Below are 20,619 nucleotides of genomic sequence, written 5' to 3'. Positions count from 1 at the left end.
TCAGCCAATAAAGCGAGATGAGCGCCGCAACCCCAGAGTCGTCCACAACTGGACCTACTGGTCAAAGGACCCTTTACCTTTAAGAACTTCTAGAACAGATTTAGGACAAAGGAGATAGGGAGAATGCTGCATTGCACAATAAGAAATCCTTGCACTGATTAAAGGATTGCCTTAGTGCTATGTTGGGTGTCTGAGAAAGCATATACAAATGGCTCAATGCAAGTTACTGAAACACTTTTACTTGGCACTATTCTCACTAGGAGATGAAGGAGGACTAATTAGCATTAGTTCTCTGACATATGCTAGTATCTGTTTTTTAAGTGGGTATGAGAGAATAGTGATAATTTCCCCTTCCACACAAAAAGTCCAAAAGGTTTTCTCCAATTATTATGATCAAAAATCACTCGGGTTTCTTAATGGGACTTTAGGTTTGTGGTCCATACCATTCCCTAATTTTGTCAGAGTCACTGCCCATTGACAAAGCACTACTGTAGTTGTGACAATAAAGGAACAAGGTTCCAAGATTTGATGCATGCAAGATTGTACTAAGAAAGGTTAAACCAAAACCAAAAGAAATACTCTTAAATCCTTATGGATTACAATAAAAGTTCCTTTTTTTTACCCTGCCAACTAGCAACTAGTCTTAGTTCATAACATTCAGAATTTAAAATTAGTATTTATACATAAGCATTGGCAAATCATTTATGCAACGGGAGTGTGTGAGACCTGAACTTTGAATGTCCCCCTAATGATTGTGCCTCCTTGTGTATGCCTGTAAGATGAGCCAGAATAGCAGATTTTCCATTTTAGTATGTTCGCAGATCTCTTTTTTCAAAGTCAACACTGCTATTGGCATCATTCTGTGAAGGGGGTTCAGTGACACATAGGTGAGGTAGTGAAAGTGAAAAGCCATTTTAAACAGGCTGTTATAAATATGGGATAGTCCTGAAGCTTTCTCTCTTGCTCCTCCATAAGGGATCCCATGTGAGGATGAGCTCAGTGCTTCTCTACAATGCCAGCAGCATATTCAAGGATACTTGAGCAGTGTAGTTTTTTAAAAATGTCATCAATCTCCTTTTAGCTAGTTCAGCGAGTCTCAGTAGCTATATTTTGAGCAGCAGATGTTGTCCACCATTTTGTATGAAAGGATCTTCTACCACTCAACCAAAGTGCTATGAAAACCCCCTTGGTTAATTTATAAGAATGCCCGTAGAACCTTGAATTCAGATTCTAAAATCCCAGGAACTAAGCCAAAGGTAGTTAGAGGGGTCATGATGCCCTTATTACACAGGATTACTATGCCCTCAAAGGGAACTGCTGCCAACAAGAAATGCCTGATAGGCAGGGTTTTAAGGACTGACATTCATAACAGGTATCTGCTAGCATCTTTATAATTCTTCAGCTTTCTAAAATTCTGTTTAAAACTATGGTCTGTATCTAGAATCCAGTATTTACATATTCTACGTTAAAATTGAGCTACAGTTATCTGCTATACACAATAACCTTTCTCCTTTTTGTTTATAGCATGTTTTCTTCCTAATTAATAACTTTTAGTTTGTTTAGTTTGTATGTAAAGATATATTTGGTGGAATTACAATCTGTCTTCCCATATGAAATATGTTTATGTTACCACTTTAATTATTCATCTAATACAATCTGTAATGGTTCCTTAAAAATTATGTTGGCTCTTTTTCTACTAGTTTTCGTTACACTGATGACTAATCATTAAAATCAGAGCAGAATATTTAAGAGGTCTGTGGTAGCAAATGAATATAACAGACATGGTTCTGTACATGCTGTACTTGAATAGGCCTCTAATCTCTTATTTGAATGCCATCCAGAACTGCAAAACAGCTTCAACTTTGAGAACAGTTTATGGTTTCATTAAATAATAAAAACAGGAAGAAAGGAGCAGTATTTTATAAAACTGAGAATTAATGTAAGGCTGAAACTGAGTCCCTTCGCATTCTGTTCCAAACTATATTATGAATAAAGCATATGGTCAAAGATTTCACTTTTCTATGCAGCCTATAACAGTAAAGTTTTTTTAAAAAAAATCTTGATATGTCCACTCATGCCAACAGACACCAAATGAGTTTTTTAGCATCTGATATTTTTTTTAATGTCTTCATGGCCAGCGTCACCCATCAAGTGACTCTTAAACTGTATGAGGCTACAAGATAACTCTCTGCTTATGATCTGTTCGCTGACAGTGGATTTGTGAGAAGATCAGTTAGCTGTCTTTCACAGTTTGAATGTTCCTGCTCTGAATCCATCTTTTCAGTCTTGGTCACTTGTCCAACATGTTTTTTTTTTACCTTCAAATCTTAAGGCACTGTTCCATAATAGAATGCTGTAACTTCAGTCTTTCTGGTTGACAATAGAAAGTTTTTCTTGTATGAACATTTTCCACCAGTATAGATTTCTGTATCTGATATTTGCCACAAACAACAATTAATGAATTGACCATCTTATATCTATCCCTACTCTACTGGAATTCAGAATAACTATAATATGTCATTCAAATGTGCCACAACTAATCTTTCTCTAAATCTGGCTTCCACAACCTGATACCCTGTATGTTTTGGACTATAATTTCCATCATCTGGGACTGTAGACCATGGTGGCTGGGACTGATGAAAGTTGTAGTCCAAAACATCTGATGGGAGGGAGACAGATTGGCGAAAGCTGTTATAGATGTAGGTGATAATGATGATAGCATGTGAGCATATTCCATCTTTAGTATGAAGCAGCCATGGCCAAGGAGTAACTCGTTAGCTCCATCTAGCTCCATCCAACTTTCCTCCTAGCAGGCTGAATATATAGGAAACTGATGTTTCCTGAAAGTGCTGCGCCCAGTGGGAGATGAGAGTTTCCCCAGAAACTTACACATCACTTCAGAAGCCTCTCACTTATTGATGAGAGGTGATCTGTTCTTTAGCTTGAGGGGAAAAGCTTTCCAGCAAAACTGGGAGTGAGTGCCATGACATCACAGATGGTAGCTGTGACCTGATCAGTTTGATCAGGGAGAAGCCAGCACTGCAGGATTTTCTTAAAACAACTAATGTTTTAATTTTCTAAAAATACTTTCTTGTTAGGAACAAATTATCACAGACCTATCATTGCATTCAGGATTATATCTGCTTTTGCAAAACTAAGGAAAACTAGCCTATAGAAGGATGAAGAAATAATGGGGAAAGGGTTCCTTGAAGTTGGGTAATGTATAGGAAGATACATAACTGTTTACCAATATAGAGGTCCTAATCCAGCTAAAGTTAACTGTTGTTAGTGGGACTTAAGTTGTTGTCCCATTGATTTCAATGAGATGTAAATGTCTAATTCTAGGAAAAGTTTTCACTTCTGGTATATACAGGTATGAGATTAATAGGAAGGTATGAGATTAATAGGAAGGATTATTAACTGAAGAATTTGCTTATTGGTTGGGCTATGGGATGATCACTAATTGGCTAGTCAAGGAATCAGAAAAAGGTTTAGAGGAATCAAGTGACATTTGTCTGATAATTGTTTATTTTAACCAATGTCACAACTCTAAGGTAATAACCTTCTTGTATATATTTGATTTCTAACATTACAACTTAAAATTTGTATAGGCAAGTTCCATTTGATTTCCAAGACTGGAAGAGTTGAAAAAAGTGTAGAAGCCCACTGTGGAGCTGTACTTGCAGGGAGATGGAATTATGAGGGAACAGCACTTGTTACAGGTAAGAGGATTTTTTTTTTTTGGTAAAAATATGATGAAGGAGAACTGTCTTCAAAAGTGAAGTATAACATTCATAGAATGACCGCTCCCCACATTAAATGGGGGCCGACGTTTGCGTGGTCGTGCGCAACCCCCTGAATTCCTGGGCGACAGCTGGTAGTTCCCCCAGAATGGATACCTGGGGTCTCCGCCTGCCCAGTTAACTGTCCAGTCCCGCCTGGGGGAGGCGTTGCCAAGGGATTGGCCAGGTAAGGGGAGGGACTACCCAGCCCACACAGTAGAGAGTGTAGCTTACCTGAGAAGCAGCAGTCAGCTTCAGAGCTTCATCCACCCTCCACTCCCTCAATTAACGTTTACTTTACAGGTTAACCTTTGTTCCACAGGCACGCAGGTGCTGCTATGCCAAGACCGCTGTTGAAGGGCCGGAAAGGAATTTCCCTGCATTGGCAGGTTTCGCCTTTCCCGTAGCAATTCATCACAATTTTGGCAGTTTCAGGCCTTGGGCGGAATCCTTTAGTCATCTTCCTAAATGGGGGTGGGCATGGGGCAGTGACTTCATGCCCCCAGTGTGGTGGCGATAACAGGGTTCCCTGTTAAAGGGGTATTGGGGGGGAGGCATTGTCCATACGCTGAGAGGTTGTCATTGCTCTCCTGCACCAGTGGCGGCAAACGGAGGGCGGGCTATCTGCTTGAACATATGTTCTCCAGAGCTAGCCCAATCCCCACACATTCTGGATAGCCCTGCAGTTTCCCAGATCCCCGGCAAGGGGGGGGGGGCTGGGAAGGATAAACGCCCAATGCCTGAGCCAAGGTCTCCCTACATCTGAATCTTAATAAAGTTGTGGCCAATTTTAATCCCATAGCACGTTGTCGTGTGTCATTATTCCGCTCGGGGGGCCGCCTGGAGTTTGGGGGACTCCGCCTGTCCGTGCAAAAGAACATGTACTTTCCTGAAATGTAGTGACAAAATTAACATGACTTAAAACATACTAGATGTCTACTGACTAGATGTCTTATTAAACACAAGAAGATTAAAGCATTTCTACATCAGACCAAATGACCATCTTGTTCAGCATCTTGGTCTCACAGTGGCCGACCAAATGACTATGGAAAGCCAGCAAGTACAACATCACTCTCCCCACTTTAGATTCTCAGCAACTGTTATTCAGAGGCACATTGTCCTCTCCATCCACAGTCCTATGATTGCAAAAGTAATAAATGATTGTTAATCAATATCTCCTGGCCAAGGTTCAGTACTTACTGTGAAAGTAGCCAAAGGCTGCATCACATGTGAATTGTTTCAACTCCTATAAAGTTCAATAAGTTGCTAAGCAACCTTTTGAAGCAACACCATGATAAATGCACAGCAACTGCTTGTCATTTAATTCTTGTGTTTATACAAGTGAAAATAAGGCAGACTTAGGAGTAAGCAGTGAGATAGCCAAGTTTGCTGATACTAAATTGTTGAGGCTGGTAAAAACAGTAAGTAGCTATAGGGCTGGCCCAAGCATACAAGCAAAAGAAGCAATTGCACAGAGTGACAAAATTCCAGGATCATTTATTTTTGTGTTGTATCCCACCTTTCTCCCAGTGCAGGACTCAAGGCAGCTCGCAGCATAAATTAAAATGGATACAACTAAAAACACAATACATATAAATATTAAAAAGTAACCCTATTAAAAATAGGGTGGAGCTGTCGTCATCATGAACAAAACTGATTACATCCAGGAGGCTCACAGACAACTTTCCAATACCACCTTTTACATAAAATTGGACTCAGACCCCACAGAAGAATACAAAAAAAGAACTGAACAAGATTGTTAAGGAGCTACCCCCACACATCCAAGAACAGATCCTCATGAACACACCAGCAGAACCTCGACCAGGAACTTTCTATCTTCTACCCAAAATACACAAACCAGGAAATCCAGGACGCCCCATCATCTCAGGTATTGGCACCATTACAGTGGGGGTTTCCGGTTATATGGACTCTGTTCTGAAACCATATGCCATCAGTGCTCCCAGCTACGTACGTGACACCACAGATTTTCTGAGAAAAATACAATCTTTGAATAACCTTCCTAACAATACTATTCTAGTCACTATGGATGTGGAATCTCTGTATACCAACATCCCACACAACGATAGTTTACAAGCTATAAAGAACACTATTTCAGATAAAACCACAGCGGACTTTGCTACGAAACTGTCATTTTGTCCTTACCCACAACAACTTCAAATTTGGTGAGGATCTGTTCCTTCAGATCAGCGGCACAGCAATGGGCACCCGCATGGCCCCACAGTATGCCAACATCTTCATGGCAGATTTAGAACAACGTTTCCTAAACTCCTACCCATTCAAACCTCTCTTGTACCTGCGTTACATTGACGATATTTTTATTATCTGGACACATGGTCAACAGACCCTGGACACCTTCCACAAGACATTCAATGACTTTCACCCCACCATCAACCTAACAATGAACCAATCTATGCAAGAAATACACTTTTTGGACACTACTATAAAAATACAGGATGGACACATAGACACCACCTTATACCGTAAACCAACTGACCAACAAACATATCTACATGCTTCCAGCTACCATCCCAAACATACCAAACAATCCATTGTATATAGCCAGGCCCTACGTTATAGCTGCATCTGTTCCAACTCTACAGACAGAGACTCTCACCTAAGAGATCTACAGCAAACCTTTTTAGAACTAAAATATCCACCTGATGAAGTTAAACAACAGATCAACAGAGCCAGACTGATACCCAGAGAGAACTTGCTGCAAGACAGACCCAAAAAAGAAAATAACAGAACACCACTAGTAATCACATACAGCTCCCAAGTTAAAACAGTACAACGCATCATCAGAGATCTACAACCTCTCCTAGACAATGACAGTTCTCTTTCTCAAGCTCTGGGAGGAAGACCCTTCATCGCCTACAAACAGCCACCCAATCTCAAACAGCTCCTCACCCACAATAATACAACAACAGGACTCAACATGGACACTGGTACCAGAGCCTGCAATAAACCCAGATGCCAACTTTGCTGCCACATAAACCCGGACAACACCATTACTGGTCCCAACAACATCAAACATACCATCTCAGGACTATTTAATTGCTCATCTTCCAACATTGTGTATGCAATCAAATGCCAACAGTGCCCTTCAGCTCTCTATATTGGACAAACAGGCTAAACCCTACGCCAAAGGATAAATGGACATAAATCTGATATCAGGAATCACAAGACAGAGAAACCAGTAGGAGAACACTTCAATCTCCCAGGACATTCTATAAAAGATCTCAAAGTAGCTGTCTTAATACAAAGAAATTTCAGAAATAGACTGGAAAGAGAAGTGGCTGAATTGCAACTAATCACCAAACTTAAAACCATGGAGAAACCTGGTGTGAACAAAGACATTGGATTCTTATCTCATTATACATAACAAAGCTATCTTTAGCCATCTCACCCCTTGCCTTTCCCTGCAAGACTAATTGCAGCCATTAAGAGTTGTCAACAGGTTTTCCACACCTATCAGCTGATCACCCATTCCCACCACCCTTCTGAGTAATACCCCTCCCCACTCCCTCACTATATTTAAGGATCTGGTGACTTCTGTTTCAGTGTATCTGAAGAAGTGTGCATGCACACGAAAGCTCATACCAAGAACAAACTCAGTTGGTCTCTAAGGTGCTACTGGAAAGAATTTCCTATTTTGTTTCCTATTTTGTTTCGACTATGGCAGACCAACACGGCTACCCACCTGTAACTGGACCTATTAAAAATAACACCAAAAAACAATTAAACACATGTAAAAGCACACACATAAAAGGACACCTGCTGTTCGAGGACCATGTCATAGCGGGACACACAGAACACAAAAATCTTTGCTTGCTAGTGAAAGCAAAGAGGGGGCCAGCCCACCCTCCTGTGGAAAGGAGATGCACCATAACTGTGCAAAGAGGAAGGCTCTACCTGCAGTTTTAGAGAAGGCACATATCAACAGCTTAGGAGCTTATTTGTGGGATGTTATCTCCTACTCTTTGACAGTGGAATGGGAGGTTGTAGACTCCCCTTCCTTGGAAGGTTTTAAGCAGAGGTTGGATGGCCATCTGTCTTGGATGCTTTAGTTGAGATTCCTGCAATGCAGACTCTTCATAAGATGTTATATTTGCAAATGGTTAACATTTACATGTTTGGCTTTAATCACTTTTGAACGCATGCAAATAGGTGCAATGAGGATTCTAATCTGTTAATGATGGGAACCAGGAATCAGGATAGTATTTAGTATAGATGAACTAATATGTAGCACAACACGGTGACAGTCATTTTAGGAAAAAATAAGGAATAGTATTCCGCTCTATTCTTGGTAATTTATTCTGTAGACAACAATACACAAAGAAGCATATAGGCAAAATTATAATTTTTGTGGTGTAACAAAACACTTGGGGCCAGCCCTGAATAGCTGTTGTCTGTTCACTGTCAAATATTTGCATATAACAATGAAATACTTTAATGCCAATATGTAGTAATTGTTAGTCCATTAGAAAAACAAACCAAAAGTAGCAGTAGAGTAATATCTTTCTTAGGTCCAACCAAAAAAACAACTAACTAATGATCAATGTTTATCTCAGTATAAATTCTTACCTGATGCTTCCATTTCTTTAAGCATTTCATTATCTGGATGTCTTGTTACATCCCCTGCTATTTTGCATGTTCTGCCCTCAATTGGAGGAAGAGGGAGAACAGGCTAACCTCCCTGTTCCCCAGCCTTACTTATTGCAATGTTATCAGATTTAGAAAACCTTTGGGCCCACACCACTTGTGTCATTTAATCTCAGTGCCCTGAAATAGCCACCCTCTGAGGAAGCATAGTTTTATAACATAGAGTATGCATCTGTTCCCATTCTATATATTTCCAAGTTCTTGGGGGACAAACAGGATCATCCTCATTCTATCACCTCCTACATGAAAATCACTGGCTATTACATCACTTCTTCTAGTCAATTGAAGCCTGCTGTTATGACCCACCCCCAACCACTGACATACTGCATTGGAGCATGATTTATTATGGTTATTTTGGAGTGGCATAGGAATTCCAGATGAATGAGATGATGTGGCATGTGATTCCTCAGAAAACATTAGGAATTTTTTTATTGTCTGTTAAATTTGTTTTTTCAGTGTAGTTAACACAATGTTAAAAATTCTGAGTGTTAAAATTAAGAATTTTAATTCAGTCATTTGCAAGGTCATTGCTAAATGTTCCTTTGTTCTAGTTGGTGAAGATGGACAAGTCAAAATATGGTCTAAGAGTGGAATGCTGAGATCAACTTTAGCACAACAAGGTAAGGTGTTTTATACCCTTCTATGTAATATATATATATATATATATATATATATATATATATATATATATATATATATATATGTTTTCCTACATTCCCAGAAGAATTAGTTGGTTCTTCAATAGTCCTGTACCACAAATTGTTGTTCGCATCTGTCTGTCTCACAAGACAATGGAGGAGTGTGCCTTTGGGGGGTGATGTGAAATTGTGAGGTCAGGACCACCCTGCTTGCCCACCCAGATCTTGGTAATACACACAAGATGTCAAGTTGTGGGTGAGCCAAGTTTTATTATGGACTGACATGACTTTTTATTTGACTGACATGTGGGAGGACTAATGAGCATGGCTACCCAGGTCCCATTAGGATTTAGTGGCATAGGTGCCAACTCCCTGGGGCCCTGGGTACCCAAGCACCCACAAAATTCCCCATGAAGGGGTCGTGCACCCACAAATTTCTGTGCCTGGGCATGCACGCTGCATGGCACCCACGACCCCAGGCACCCACGGTCACGGGGCCAAGCTGGCACTCCTGGAAGTTGGAATGGAGGGGGTGACAAACATCTGCCTGTCCCTCCTTTAATGATGGCAATGACACCATTTTCCAGTGCCTTATCTCTCCATACTCAGGACCGTGAGTTGGTCTGTGACCGTAAAAATAAATTCATTCATTCATACTCAGGACCTGGCAAATTGCTGCACCCCTTACTGCCTCTCCCCATTCCCCATGCCCAATAAGAGGTGTTCCTATGCCGGCTACCACTTGTAGGAACACTGCCAGTGGTAGCTTCCCAGCCAGACAAATCCATGGAGTGTAAGACTGTACTGGCTTCTAGCCCGATGGCTATGTTCCACCACTACTGTCGGAGGCAGTATGCCTTTGTAAATCAGTTGCTGGGAATTACAAGTGGGGAGACTGCTATTGCACACATCTAGCTTACTACTGGACTAAATGGGCCTTTGGTCTGATCCAGCAGAATTCTTACTATGTTCTTATGTAAAGGGAACATTTATTGATTAATCATCTGCCTCTTAGTAGATGAACCAATTAGGAAGGCTTTCATGCATGAATTTAAAATGATACCCACAAATCAAGTGTGCTATGCATTGGAATATGCATATCTGAGTGTGGAGCATTACTCTCACTAGAATGTGCATCCTCATCCACATTCCATCACATCTATTCATACATCTCTCTTTTTGTTAAGCACAAGAGTTATATTGAGCTTAGAATGTTTAAGAAAGCTCTTTAGCTGTTTTTATTTTGATCTGTATTTACTTAACTGTTGTGTTTTCATTCATTGTTTCTGCTGTTTATAAAAGGACTGTAGTGTGGTTTAATTATTTTGTTAATGTAATTTTGTACACCAACTTGTGAGTGCAGTGTACTCTGAAAGGCAGCTTTATTGTTTTTACAAACAAATAGAATAAAACATAACTGGGGATATTTCATTGTGATTTGGAGCTAATATATTTTAAATATGCACTTTTCAGTACTTTTTAGCAAAATATTTTGTGTTCATTTTCTGTTTCATTGAAAACACCCAACTCTTTACATTTATACATTTAGATCTTGTACTCTCTTGACATTAAGAAGTCACATGCAGCTGGGTTTGGTGAAATGTCAGACCTTTAGCTCTTTTTTCCCTCAAACAAAATATCTAAATTCTCTTAGCCTATGAAAGACATTTCTAACCACAAAAGTAAAAGACAAAGAGATTTCAACTGTTTGAAGGAAGTTTCTATCACAAATGCAGCTTGTTTTCTCATTTGCTGTGAAAAACCCCCAAGATGAGCCAACAGTACATGTTGACATTTAGTTTTCTATCAACACAGTTAATAGAATGTTTGTGCCTTATTCCTGGCAGGGTCTTGCTTCTGAAATTACACAAAAGTCTCATGTGTTCAAGCAAGCTAGCAATACTGGATATTATTCTTACCTGATATTTTTTAACATTTTAGATGCATTTGTGTATTTTTAAAATGCATTAAAAATAATTTTAGCAGAAGTTAGTGAATGTATTCAGAAGTATTTTAATTTCAAACACAGTTTTCTGATTTCTTATTAAAATGCTTATCACTTAAATATGAGACTTAGGCCTAATGGACAAATGGACTGAGACCAAAGAAGGATAGGATAGGCAAGAATGGAAGGAAAGGCAACTTTTTTAAAAAGGTTTTATTTTATTTCATAGGCTTATGCAAAGTAACATGGATTTTGACCTATAACACATGGTAGATTATGAACAGATACATTCATCTAAAAACTTTCTAAAGATAATAACACATTATGCTATTTTAGTGATCTATTTACCCAACTCTTAAATCTAAAGGATAAAGAATGTCAGTTGAGAATATCAAATCTAGCTTGAGTCCTGATTCTTGTCTTCTGACTCCTCACAGCCTTTGCATGCTCTCATCCCAATACTGTACATAAATTTGTGGCCAGTCAAAATGCTGTCACTCATTACACGTCCCCGATGCTCCATCATGCTGAAGAGGTTTCTTTGTGAGGACCATAACATTCGAATTTGCCCCTACCATTGCCTCCTAAATACTGTGTTTCTGGCTGTTTCATTGGTTTCTCTTATTGGGTGTCTTGTTGCAGTATAGTGAAAAATGAGCTCCCAATCTTTCCCAGTCAAACTTCCTCCCACACAGATACCATTATCTCTGCTTTTAAAATTCTTTGTTTTTCTTGCCTTGTTGTTTGCTACTTCTATTTTTATTAGAATTTGTACTGATGTTCTTTTTAAAATTATTTGGTCCACACTCCCACTTATAGAACTGTACAATTTCCTTATATCCTGCCTGCTTGCCCTTTCTCCACTGTCTCTCTTCCAGTTGCCTTGTCCTCCCCCACCTGCTTCTGCCTGCTACCGCAGTCTTGTTTTAGCTACTAAACAGATCACTGTGGGGCTACTCCAGCTTCCTTGTTCAGCCCTGAAATGTATGTTACCCCTGTTGTGCCCTTTCAAGTCTGCAGAACAGCGCTCTGTATTTGTTCCTCAGGCTGGAAAGAGCTGTGAGAGGATAAGTTAAAAGACAGCAGAAAGGGAGAATCAAAATCTTTTCAGCACATTTGGAGGTTCTTTAAAACCACTGTAATAGAAGCTTGTGTAGAATATATATCACATATTACAGAAGTGAAGAAGTCAAAGGTTAGATAACAAAGGAAGGTATAAAAGGGCAAGAAAAATTATTTTACATTCCGTTTTCAAAACTCAACCTTTCACTTATTTACTAGGGCCTAATTCAGAAAATACTGTTTGAATATGGGTTCATGGGAACTAGCCATAGCAATCAAAGCACCTTTGCCAATAAAAATAAAATAAACCAAAGCAATCTAATATTCATTGGCATCTTAATTTATTGATTGAGGTGGTAATGATATCTGAAATCTGCACTCCATTGTTATAAAACCCTATATATCTGTAAATATACATGTAGCTTTCAAGCAGTGCAGATTTTACTGTTGGAATGCAGATAAGGCACATGCTGGTATCTTTTACTTTTAATCAGGCAAGTCTCACAGTATTGAAAAATATGTCAGTGCTGTCTATTTTTAATGCGTGTTAAAGGATCTGCAGTGCGCATTAAAACCCAATTACATCAAAAGGATTATTCCCTGCTTTTGGTTATATATTTTTAATTAAGTAATTTAATTAGTTTAATTAGACCTAGGCATACCAACAGACCTTTTAATCCAAATGTGTAATGATAGCTAATATATGTCAAGCACGGACCTTCTAAGCATATGGAACGCAGCTATGTTAACTCATATAGCCAGTTTCCATTCTTTATCTTTTTCTGTCTTTCAGTGGCAGCAGCAACCTCTTCAGTACCTCTCTTAATCTTCAACACCCTTGGCTGCTGTTTAAAACATGTTTTTTAGAGCAGTCTTCTGATGGAATTTTGCTGTTTTATAGCTTTGCTAGTGGTGGTATAGCAATGAGAGATTCTCAGAAAATGTTAGCATTGAGAAAATTTGACTTTATTCCATAAAATATAACTGTGCTACAGTCCTAAAACTAGAACAGGATGGGATTATAAGGATCCGGGGATAACAGTGCTATAAAGCTGTATTTCTGTGTGTATCAGAGGCTACACCAGGTCCTAAAGCTGGGACCTTGTGGATATCAAACAGGGACTAAATTTATATACTCACTTTAAAATCGGTCACCTCACAGTCCCTGCAACAAGGCCATTTCTTATACCCTTGCTTGCGTCTCTGTTGCCTACTTTGTGACGGCTATCCAATAAGGGTGGCACTAGCATTGCTATAGTCTAAAGCTGTGATGCTGTTTCAGTAGATTCTTATGTTTCTTGCTGTTGATAGATCTAATGCCAACTTGCAGGATCTAAACAAACTCCAGATGGGGTGATGCAGGTCGTGCAATAACCCTGATCCTCTGTCAGAACTATCAATTCTGATCTGGTTCTTTGATATGAGGAACAAGAAACAGCCTGCTGCTAATCCCTGCTATTTGCTCAGCTCCTCCTTTCTGCCCTGCCTGCTCTGCTTCGATCCTGTACAGACATAAACTTTGACATACATCAACACTAAGTTTGGTTTCCCCCCTCCAGGTACTCTGGATTAGTTTGATGTGCTGTCTTTTTAAGGAGTGAAATTGCTGCCAGCTAAAACCAGTTGGACTCTTTATGTTTGAACTCATTAGCCCACTGGTGATAAATACGTAACAATAACTAAAGTCCTAAAATATAAAGACAATATCTAATTCTGCTCATCTGCTTTCAGAAAGGACCTCTGCTCACACAACATGACTTCCTCTGCTCCCCTCCCTTTGCACATGTGGAGGGTTGCAAGAGGGAGGAGAGAAAAGGGAAATCTGGTTGCACAACATTGGATTTGTCTTTAATATTCCATTAAAAACCTTCATTTCCACAAGAAGCCAGCCCAGATAGAAACACCTTCCAATAGAGGATTATGCTTTGTAAAGTCTTCAGGAAAAGAGAATTCCCAGTGTGTAATTGCTTTCTTAACCTATTGGCCTGCTAACCTCCAAGTGCCTTTTGGTGAGCAGGAACGCATCTCACTAGTTGGTGCCCATGGGCCTGTCCCTCCTAGGTAGTGGTTTGTAAGTTTACAACAACAGTTGGGGTTATTGGTTCGTTATGTTCTTGTTTTTATTATGTATTTTGTGTTTTTAGCTTGTATTTTTATTCTGTGAACCTCCCAGAGATCAACGTTATACAAGTTTAATAAATAAATAATACAGTGGTACCTCGGGTTACAGACGCTTCAGGTTACAGACTCCGCTAACCCAGAAATAGTACCTCGGGTTAAGAACTTTGCTTCAGGATGAGAACAGAAATCATGCGGCAGCCCCATTAGCTAAAGTGGTACCTCAGGTTAAGAACAGTTTCAGGTTAAGAACGGACCTCAGAACGAATTAAGTTCTTAACCCTTGGTACCACTGTAGTTGCATGCCACAGCAGCTGACCTTGGTTACATCTTCCATCCCTTTTTAACAGTACAGTTTCTGTAAATTAGCCTTTTAAAAACAGATCAGATATCAGTGCTAGAAAATATTGGGCCATACTCTGCAAGTTAGCAGGATTTCTTACTAATATACAGTGTTTTTTTTAAAAAAAAAATTAGGGGTACATTTACCATGTTGTTGTTTAGTCGTCTTAGTCGTGTTCGACTCTCCGTGACCCCATGAACCAGAGCATGCCTTGGAAGCTCTCACTTTCTTCTCAAAGCTTCTCCTTTTTATGTCCATGGAGTTTTCTTGGCAAAATACTAGAGTGCTTTGCCAGTTCCTTCTCCAGGTGATTCACATTTAGTCTGAGCTCTCGGCTATGACCTGTCTATCTTGGGTGGCCCGGCACGGACAGCTCATAGCTTCTTGGAGTTATTCAAACCCCTTCGCCACGACAAGGCAGTGATCCATGAAGGGGATTTACCCACTCATAGTCAAATACTGCCCCTCAATGAGGCCAAACTTAGATTCACAAAATGTTTAGGTTACAGGTGGGTAGCCGTGTTGGTCTGCCATAGTCAAAACAAAATCGAAATGTTTAGGGGTATGCATACCCCTGCGTCCCCCCAGAAAAAAGCACTGCTAATATATCCTTACTTCTTTCTTTTCTCTCTTTCTTTCTTGGGCTTTTCTACAGGCACACCGATATATTCAGTAGCATGGGGCCCTGATTCTGAAAAGATTCTTTACACATCAGGAAAGCAGTTGATTATCAAACCACTTCAACCAAATGCTAAAGTTCTGCAGGTACCATTACTGTAATGTGAAATGGGATTTAGCCTTTCATACTGTTGCAGGTTATTTATATTTATATATAATATTTTTATAATAAAAAACTGTGTGTGCATCAGAAGTGGCTGGGGAACCCCAGCCAGATGGTTGGGGTATGAATAACAAAATTATGTTATTATTTTGGCAGGAACATTGTCGTTCACAACAGTGTTAAGGACTAACTCAGTAGTGTTGGCATAGAGAATACAGTACCATCATATACGCAAGTTCATGTGTGGAACAGAGCCTCAGTATCCACATTGCAACTATTATTAGGATTATTATTTATTCAATTTACATACCACCCTTTATCAGAAAATCCCAGGGCACTATACAATATAAAAAACACATTACAGAAGATAAAAACATAATAAAAACATACTGTCAGACAGTGTAATAATGACATTGGCATCATAATAACTGTCCACTCCCCCACACTTTCACAGGCCGTAGATTATTTAATAGCCATAGGCCTGGGTAAAGAGGAATGTTTTTGCCTGGCGCCAGATAGTTCAAGGCAGTTGTTGTAATCCTGTGAAATAAATTGGCATTCTCTTCACATGGTGCTAAAATTCTAATTGCACTTCTTAAAAGGTAATGCAACTGTTTGTATGTACACATAACACTTCTACTTTCATTAACAGAGGTTGCACAATCACTCATTATAACCACAGTTAAGCATTACAGGGGATCAATATTAACTGCAATTAAGGCTAACCAGACTTAACCAGAATTTGAAATAAGTTTAGAAACTGTGGTTGAAAGTGGTGCTGATGTAATGCTTAATCATGATTGAGGAGGCTGGGGAGAAAGGGATTTGCACTCACTCAAGTAGGGAACCACTGGGAAGAAAGAGCACAAAATCTTGCAACCCAGTCCTGACTGTTTAAGCACAGTTAATCAGTCATGAATGTTAAGTGTGCACCAGCACAGCGTCTTAACAGGACTGACACCTAGAAGTGCATATAGTCCTAAACATTGGAACACATGTGGATTCATAACTATTCACCCTACATTGCAGAACCTACACCATTTTTAAAACAATTATCCAAAACGCACACAGTGGGTGAATATTTAACTTTTATCTATCCAAATGTTTTTATATGGATTGTGCAACCTAACTTAGAGAGAGCTCTGTTGCAAAAGTAATATATGACTTTATCAGTTTGTTGTATATAAAGTTAGTTTATTTAATCTTAGCTGTCCTCAAATGACATGACCTTTAAAAGCTTTGTTTTTAAAACAACTTGTCAATTATACTGCTGTCCCCCCCCCCAATATGGTTGAAATGGATAGCCAGCCTAAAACTGTAACCTGTTAATATTTAGAATTGTATGCAGTATAGTGTTAAGTTAGGTCACTTAGTGGTCTGCTTGTTCTTCTGGCAAAATGTTTTACACCAACAGAAAGTTGTTGTGAAAGAAAATGCATAAGCAGGTTGCTTTGTTGTACAATAGATTATGTAATCATTGTACATTGATTTTCTGATAGAGCAATGGTTGCATTTGATTCCCTTGTTGTGCTATATTAAAACTCACCTGTCCTCCAGCACAAGAGCCCTTGTGCTAGCAGACAGAGGACACTGGATATGTTGTTGGGCCAGTGTTAGATTTTCTAGATCCATTTCAATTGGGGTTTAGGCCCGGTTTTGGCACAGGAACTGCTTTGGAATGCTCTCCCCAGGGAGGTGTGCCTGTTCATTACATATTTTTAGGCACAAGGGGGAAATGTTTCTCTTTAACCTCGCCTATGGTGATTAATGATAATAATAATTTACATCTTGCAATTGTAGCTGTTTGTAATATACAAATGATAACATCCTCCTAGTTTGTTTTTTAAAAAGTTTATTTCAATTCTATTTTCTTCTACAGTGGAAAGCTCATGATGGAATTATTCTAAAAGTTGATTGGAACTCTGTCAATGATCTTATTCTATCAGCTGGTGAAGATTGCAAATACAAGGTATGTATTATTTTCAACGAAGTCTACAGAAAAAAATGCAGTGAAGTAAAAGAGTTCCAGTTACAGGTAGGTTATTCGTTATTCAGAACACATTCCTTTAAATGTCTTTTGTTCTTCAGAATATATATACCAGCCAACCTTATTTATGGCTAAATATTTTTAAAGTACTGCTTATGCCTGTCCACACCAGTGTGCTAGAACAAAAATTAATCTCATAGAAGAACAGCGAGGTAAGAGTGATTGCATCATAAAAAACTAAATAGATTGGTAAATCAAAACTGTAATATAGATATAGATATTACTAAATCAGATCCATTAATTCTAATCAGTCTATTATGAGTAGAACTTAGTTGGATATAACCCATATTACCTCAGTCTGCCCATACTGAGCAAGCCAAATGACCTTTTTACTTGGATCACATAGTGTTCCAAGGATCTCATGCAGTGTAGAAGGAAATGTCTGTGCACATACTCTAAATAAGGTGTGGGGTAAGGTGACTATTTGAAGGAATGAACTTCAGAATATCAAACCGGGGGCACAAAATATTGATGATGAGATACATAAAACATCTGAGCAGACCTGGTACTACTCTTGGTTTTTCCCATGTCAATTACTTCAGTAGTACCCCCAGCCACACATATCCAAGCTATCCCATTATTTATGAACCATAATCCATTGTGGCATGTAGAGCAAAGGGAAAGATTAGGACAGATCCTCCACTTGGAGAGTGGATATAAAGGGTGGGAGTGGAGAAAGGACTGGAAATTGCCATTGCTCCCACTTTGGGTAATATACAAGAAATGTTATGTAGTTCTGAAACATGATTTGTATTTGGAAAACAAGTAAGACTCCTTTGAAATACGATGTCATTAACAATGATCTTTTAATGGTTTTATAGGTGTGGGATAGCTATGGTCGTCTATTGTATAGTTCACAGTCACATGAGTATCCTATCACTTCTGTTGCTTGGGCTTTGGATGGGGAGTTATTTGCTGTGGGGTCCTTTCATACCTTACGACTTTGCGATAAAACTGGGGTAAGTACCTGATGATTTGAGAATAACTCTTGTTTTGGGGTGTCTGTCCAGTGGGGTATCTTTACAAATTATTTCCTGGTGTGCTTAGTGGATTCACTTTTAAAAAAGAATGCTGTATACATTAAAAATCTAAACTTTACAAAATTGGACCATAACTTAGAATTTTTAATGTATATATTGTATATTTGTTTATTTAGTAGTAAAGAAGAATAGTAAAGAAATTTCACTGATACATCTTATATTTCCAATTTAAAATTTTACGATATTCCTCTTTTCATTATGCTATATGATGAATAAGCAGTCTTATTCCCCTGTCAACATACGACACTTCCAAAAGATCTGCACTGATTACCTATTTTCTACTGGGACAAGTTTGAGGTATTACTATTCGTAAAGAAGGCCTTAGCCACTTGGAATCAGTTTACTTGAGGCATCACTTTACCCCATCTGTGCCCACTTGACTGCTTCAGTATGCACAACTGGCCCTGTTTCAGGTGCCACATAATACCCATTCTGCACTTCGAAGAAATCAGTCTTTTAGTGTGGCAGAAATTACAATTAAAAGGTCCCTTCCTATTGACATCATGCAGGTGCCTTCACTGTACCCTTTCTGGTGCCTGCTTAGAGCAAATATATTTAGGCAAGTCTATCCAGGCATGTAGAAGTTACAAGTGTGCTATTTCTTTTTAGCTACTGTTGATTTTAATAATCATTTTAATATTTTAATAGCTGCTTTTAAGTTATAATTTTAATGTTTTGTTTTATATTTCTGGAAACTGCCTAGGGTTTGTTTGCAACAAATGTTATCTCTTAAAGTTGATGACTCGTTTCAGAGCAGGTTTTGAATGTGCTTTGTGGTGGAGAAGGACACCTCTTTTCAAGCAGGAACGAGGGACTGATCAAAATACCTATTAGACTGAGTAGTGGATGCAATGCCCACAAATGAAATGTGCCTATTCAGGATTCCGGCTGATAAGCGGGAATATGCTGGTATTGATAGCCCATGTTGCGAGGTGGGAGCAGGCTTCCGTTCTTAATGGGGTTGTCATATCCCAGAGGCTAATACAGCATTGAGAGGAATTTTAAGTTCCCTGTGGGCAGGGATCACTTCATAGCACTACATAAACTGCTACCAGCTTCTTTTCAGCCTCTGGAACATGACCTGGTAATCTGATTACTCCACTAGGATTGCCACCCTCCCTGTGGGCTATGAATGACATGGGGCTGAGGTGTAATTGCACACACGTGCTCCCTGACTGCACAGAAGTGCTGAATTGGGCTTTGGATTTCTATTAATGTATGTGTGTTTCACTCATGTTTCTAGAACTGTTTTGAACAATGTTACTCTCTTTCCTCTTGCTACTCATGCCCAAGAGCTCAAAATGTGTCCAAGTTGACTTTTAAATCAAAAGAAAAAATGTGCTTCAAATGATCATTCACATAGCTTCACATATATAGCAAATTAGAAACAAATATTAAATGTAGATAATAAGGGAAGTTCAGAAATTATAATTTTCCTCTGAATCTGAAAATCTGTTATAAATCATAGCTTCAAGGTTTATTCATCACTAATTTATTTTTACTTCTAAAATACTTCTTAGTCAACTAAGAAGGTAGGATATTTTACATTTTTAAACTTTCATCTCATTTAATAGTTCTCTTTGCTTTATTTCTGGCTAGAAAAAAAGGATAAATGGCAACTTCTGATTTAGGTTAACTAAGGTTCTCTGGCAAAATAGTTTTGTTTGGAGCTTTTCAATCATAATCTTTTCAGACCAGAAAGTATGCTGTTCATAAAATAAGCTGCAATTTTGTGCCAAAATAATTGACTTTCCAAAGACAGTGTTTGCAGCTGGAGCATTAAAGTAGGTAAATTGCTAATCAATCATGAAGACTAGTTCTTGTTACAGTGATTCACATCTGCCATAGTATATTCTATTTGATCATAGTTAAATATAATTATAAAGAGTGAAACAGAGTTTCCTCATGGTGCTGGCATGAGAGTGAGCTAAGTTTGTAACAGTAGAGTTACCATCCCTTTCAACACCTTACTCCATGAAAGGGTCTAATGCTAGTGTAACTTTAGTATGCAATAGTCTGGTATTAAAGTGTTTTATACTGAAATATTAAAAATGCTACATAAATTATTATGTTGGCTTTTAAAAAGAAAACTTTCTAATACATAACATTTTTGATACGATTCACATCTTCCAGTTTCATACATTTCTCTCTTGTCATCTCTCACTCCATTCCACACTCAC

The 20,619-nt window shown here is 38.7% G+C and overlaps 1 protein-coding gene across 2 annotated transcripts in view; it reads left to right on the top strand.

The window, feature by feature from the left end:
* IFT80 (intraflagellar transport 80) overlaps positions 1-20,619 on the top strand; it is a 63,449-nt gene that overhangs the window by 9,692 nt on the left and 33,138 nt on the right. For both annotated transcript variants that reach the window (XM_033150562.1, XM_033150561.1), the window contains exons 4-8: positions 3,612-3,722; positions 9,017-9,085; positions 15,227-15,336; positions 17,232-17,321; positions 18,221-18,358. In XM_033150562.1, coding sequence (XP_033006453.1) covers positions 3,612-3,722; positions 9,017-9,085; positions 15,227-15,336; positions 17,232-17,321; positions 18,221-18,358 — 518 coding nt within the window. The remainder of the gene's footprint in view (positions 1-3,611; positions 3,723-9,016; positions 9,086-15,226; positions 15,337-17,231; positions 17,322-18,220; positions 18,359-20,619) is intronic.

This window comes from Lacerta agilis, chromosome 5, assembly GCF_009819535.1.
Source record: "Lacerta agilis isolate rLacAgi1 chromosome 5, rLacAgi1.pri, whole genome shotgun sequence".
Lineage (NCBI taxonomy): Eukaryota > Metazoa > Chordata > Lepidosauria > Squamata > Lacertidae > Lacerta > Lacerta agilis.
The sequence above is the reverse complement of the archived record's forward strand: the minus strand, read 5'-3'. Positions and strand labels throughout refer to the sequence as shown.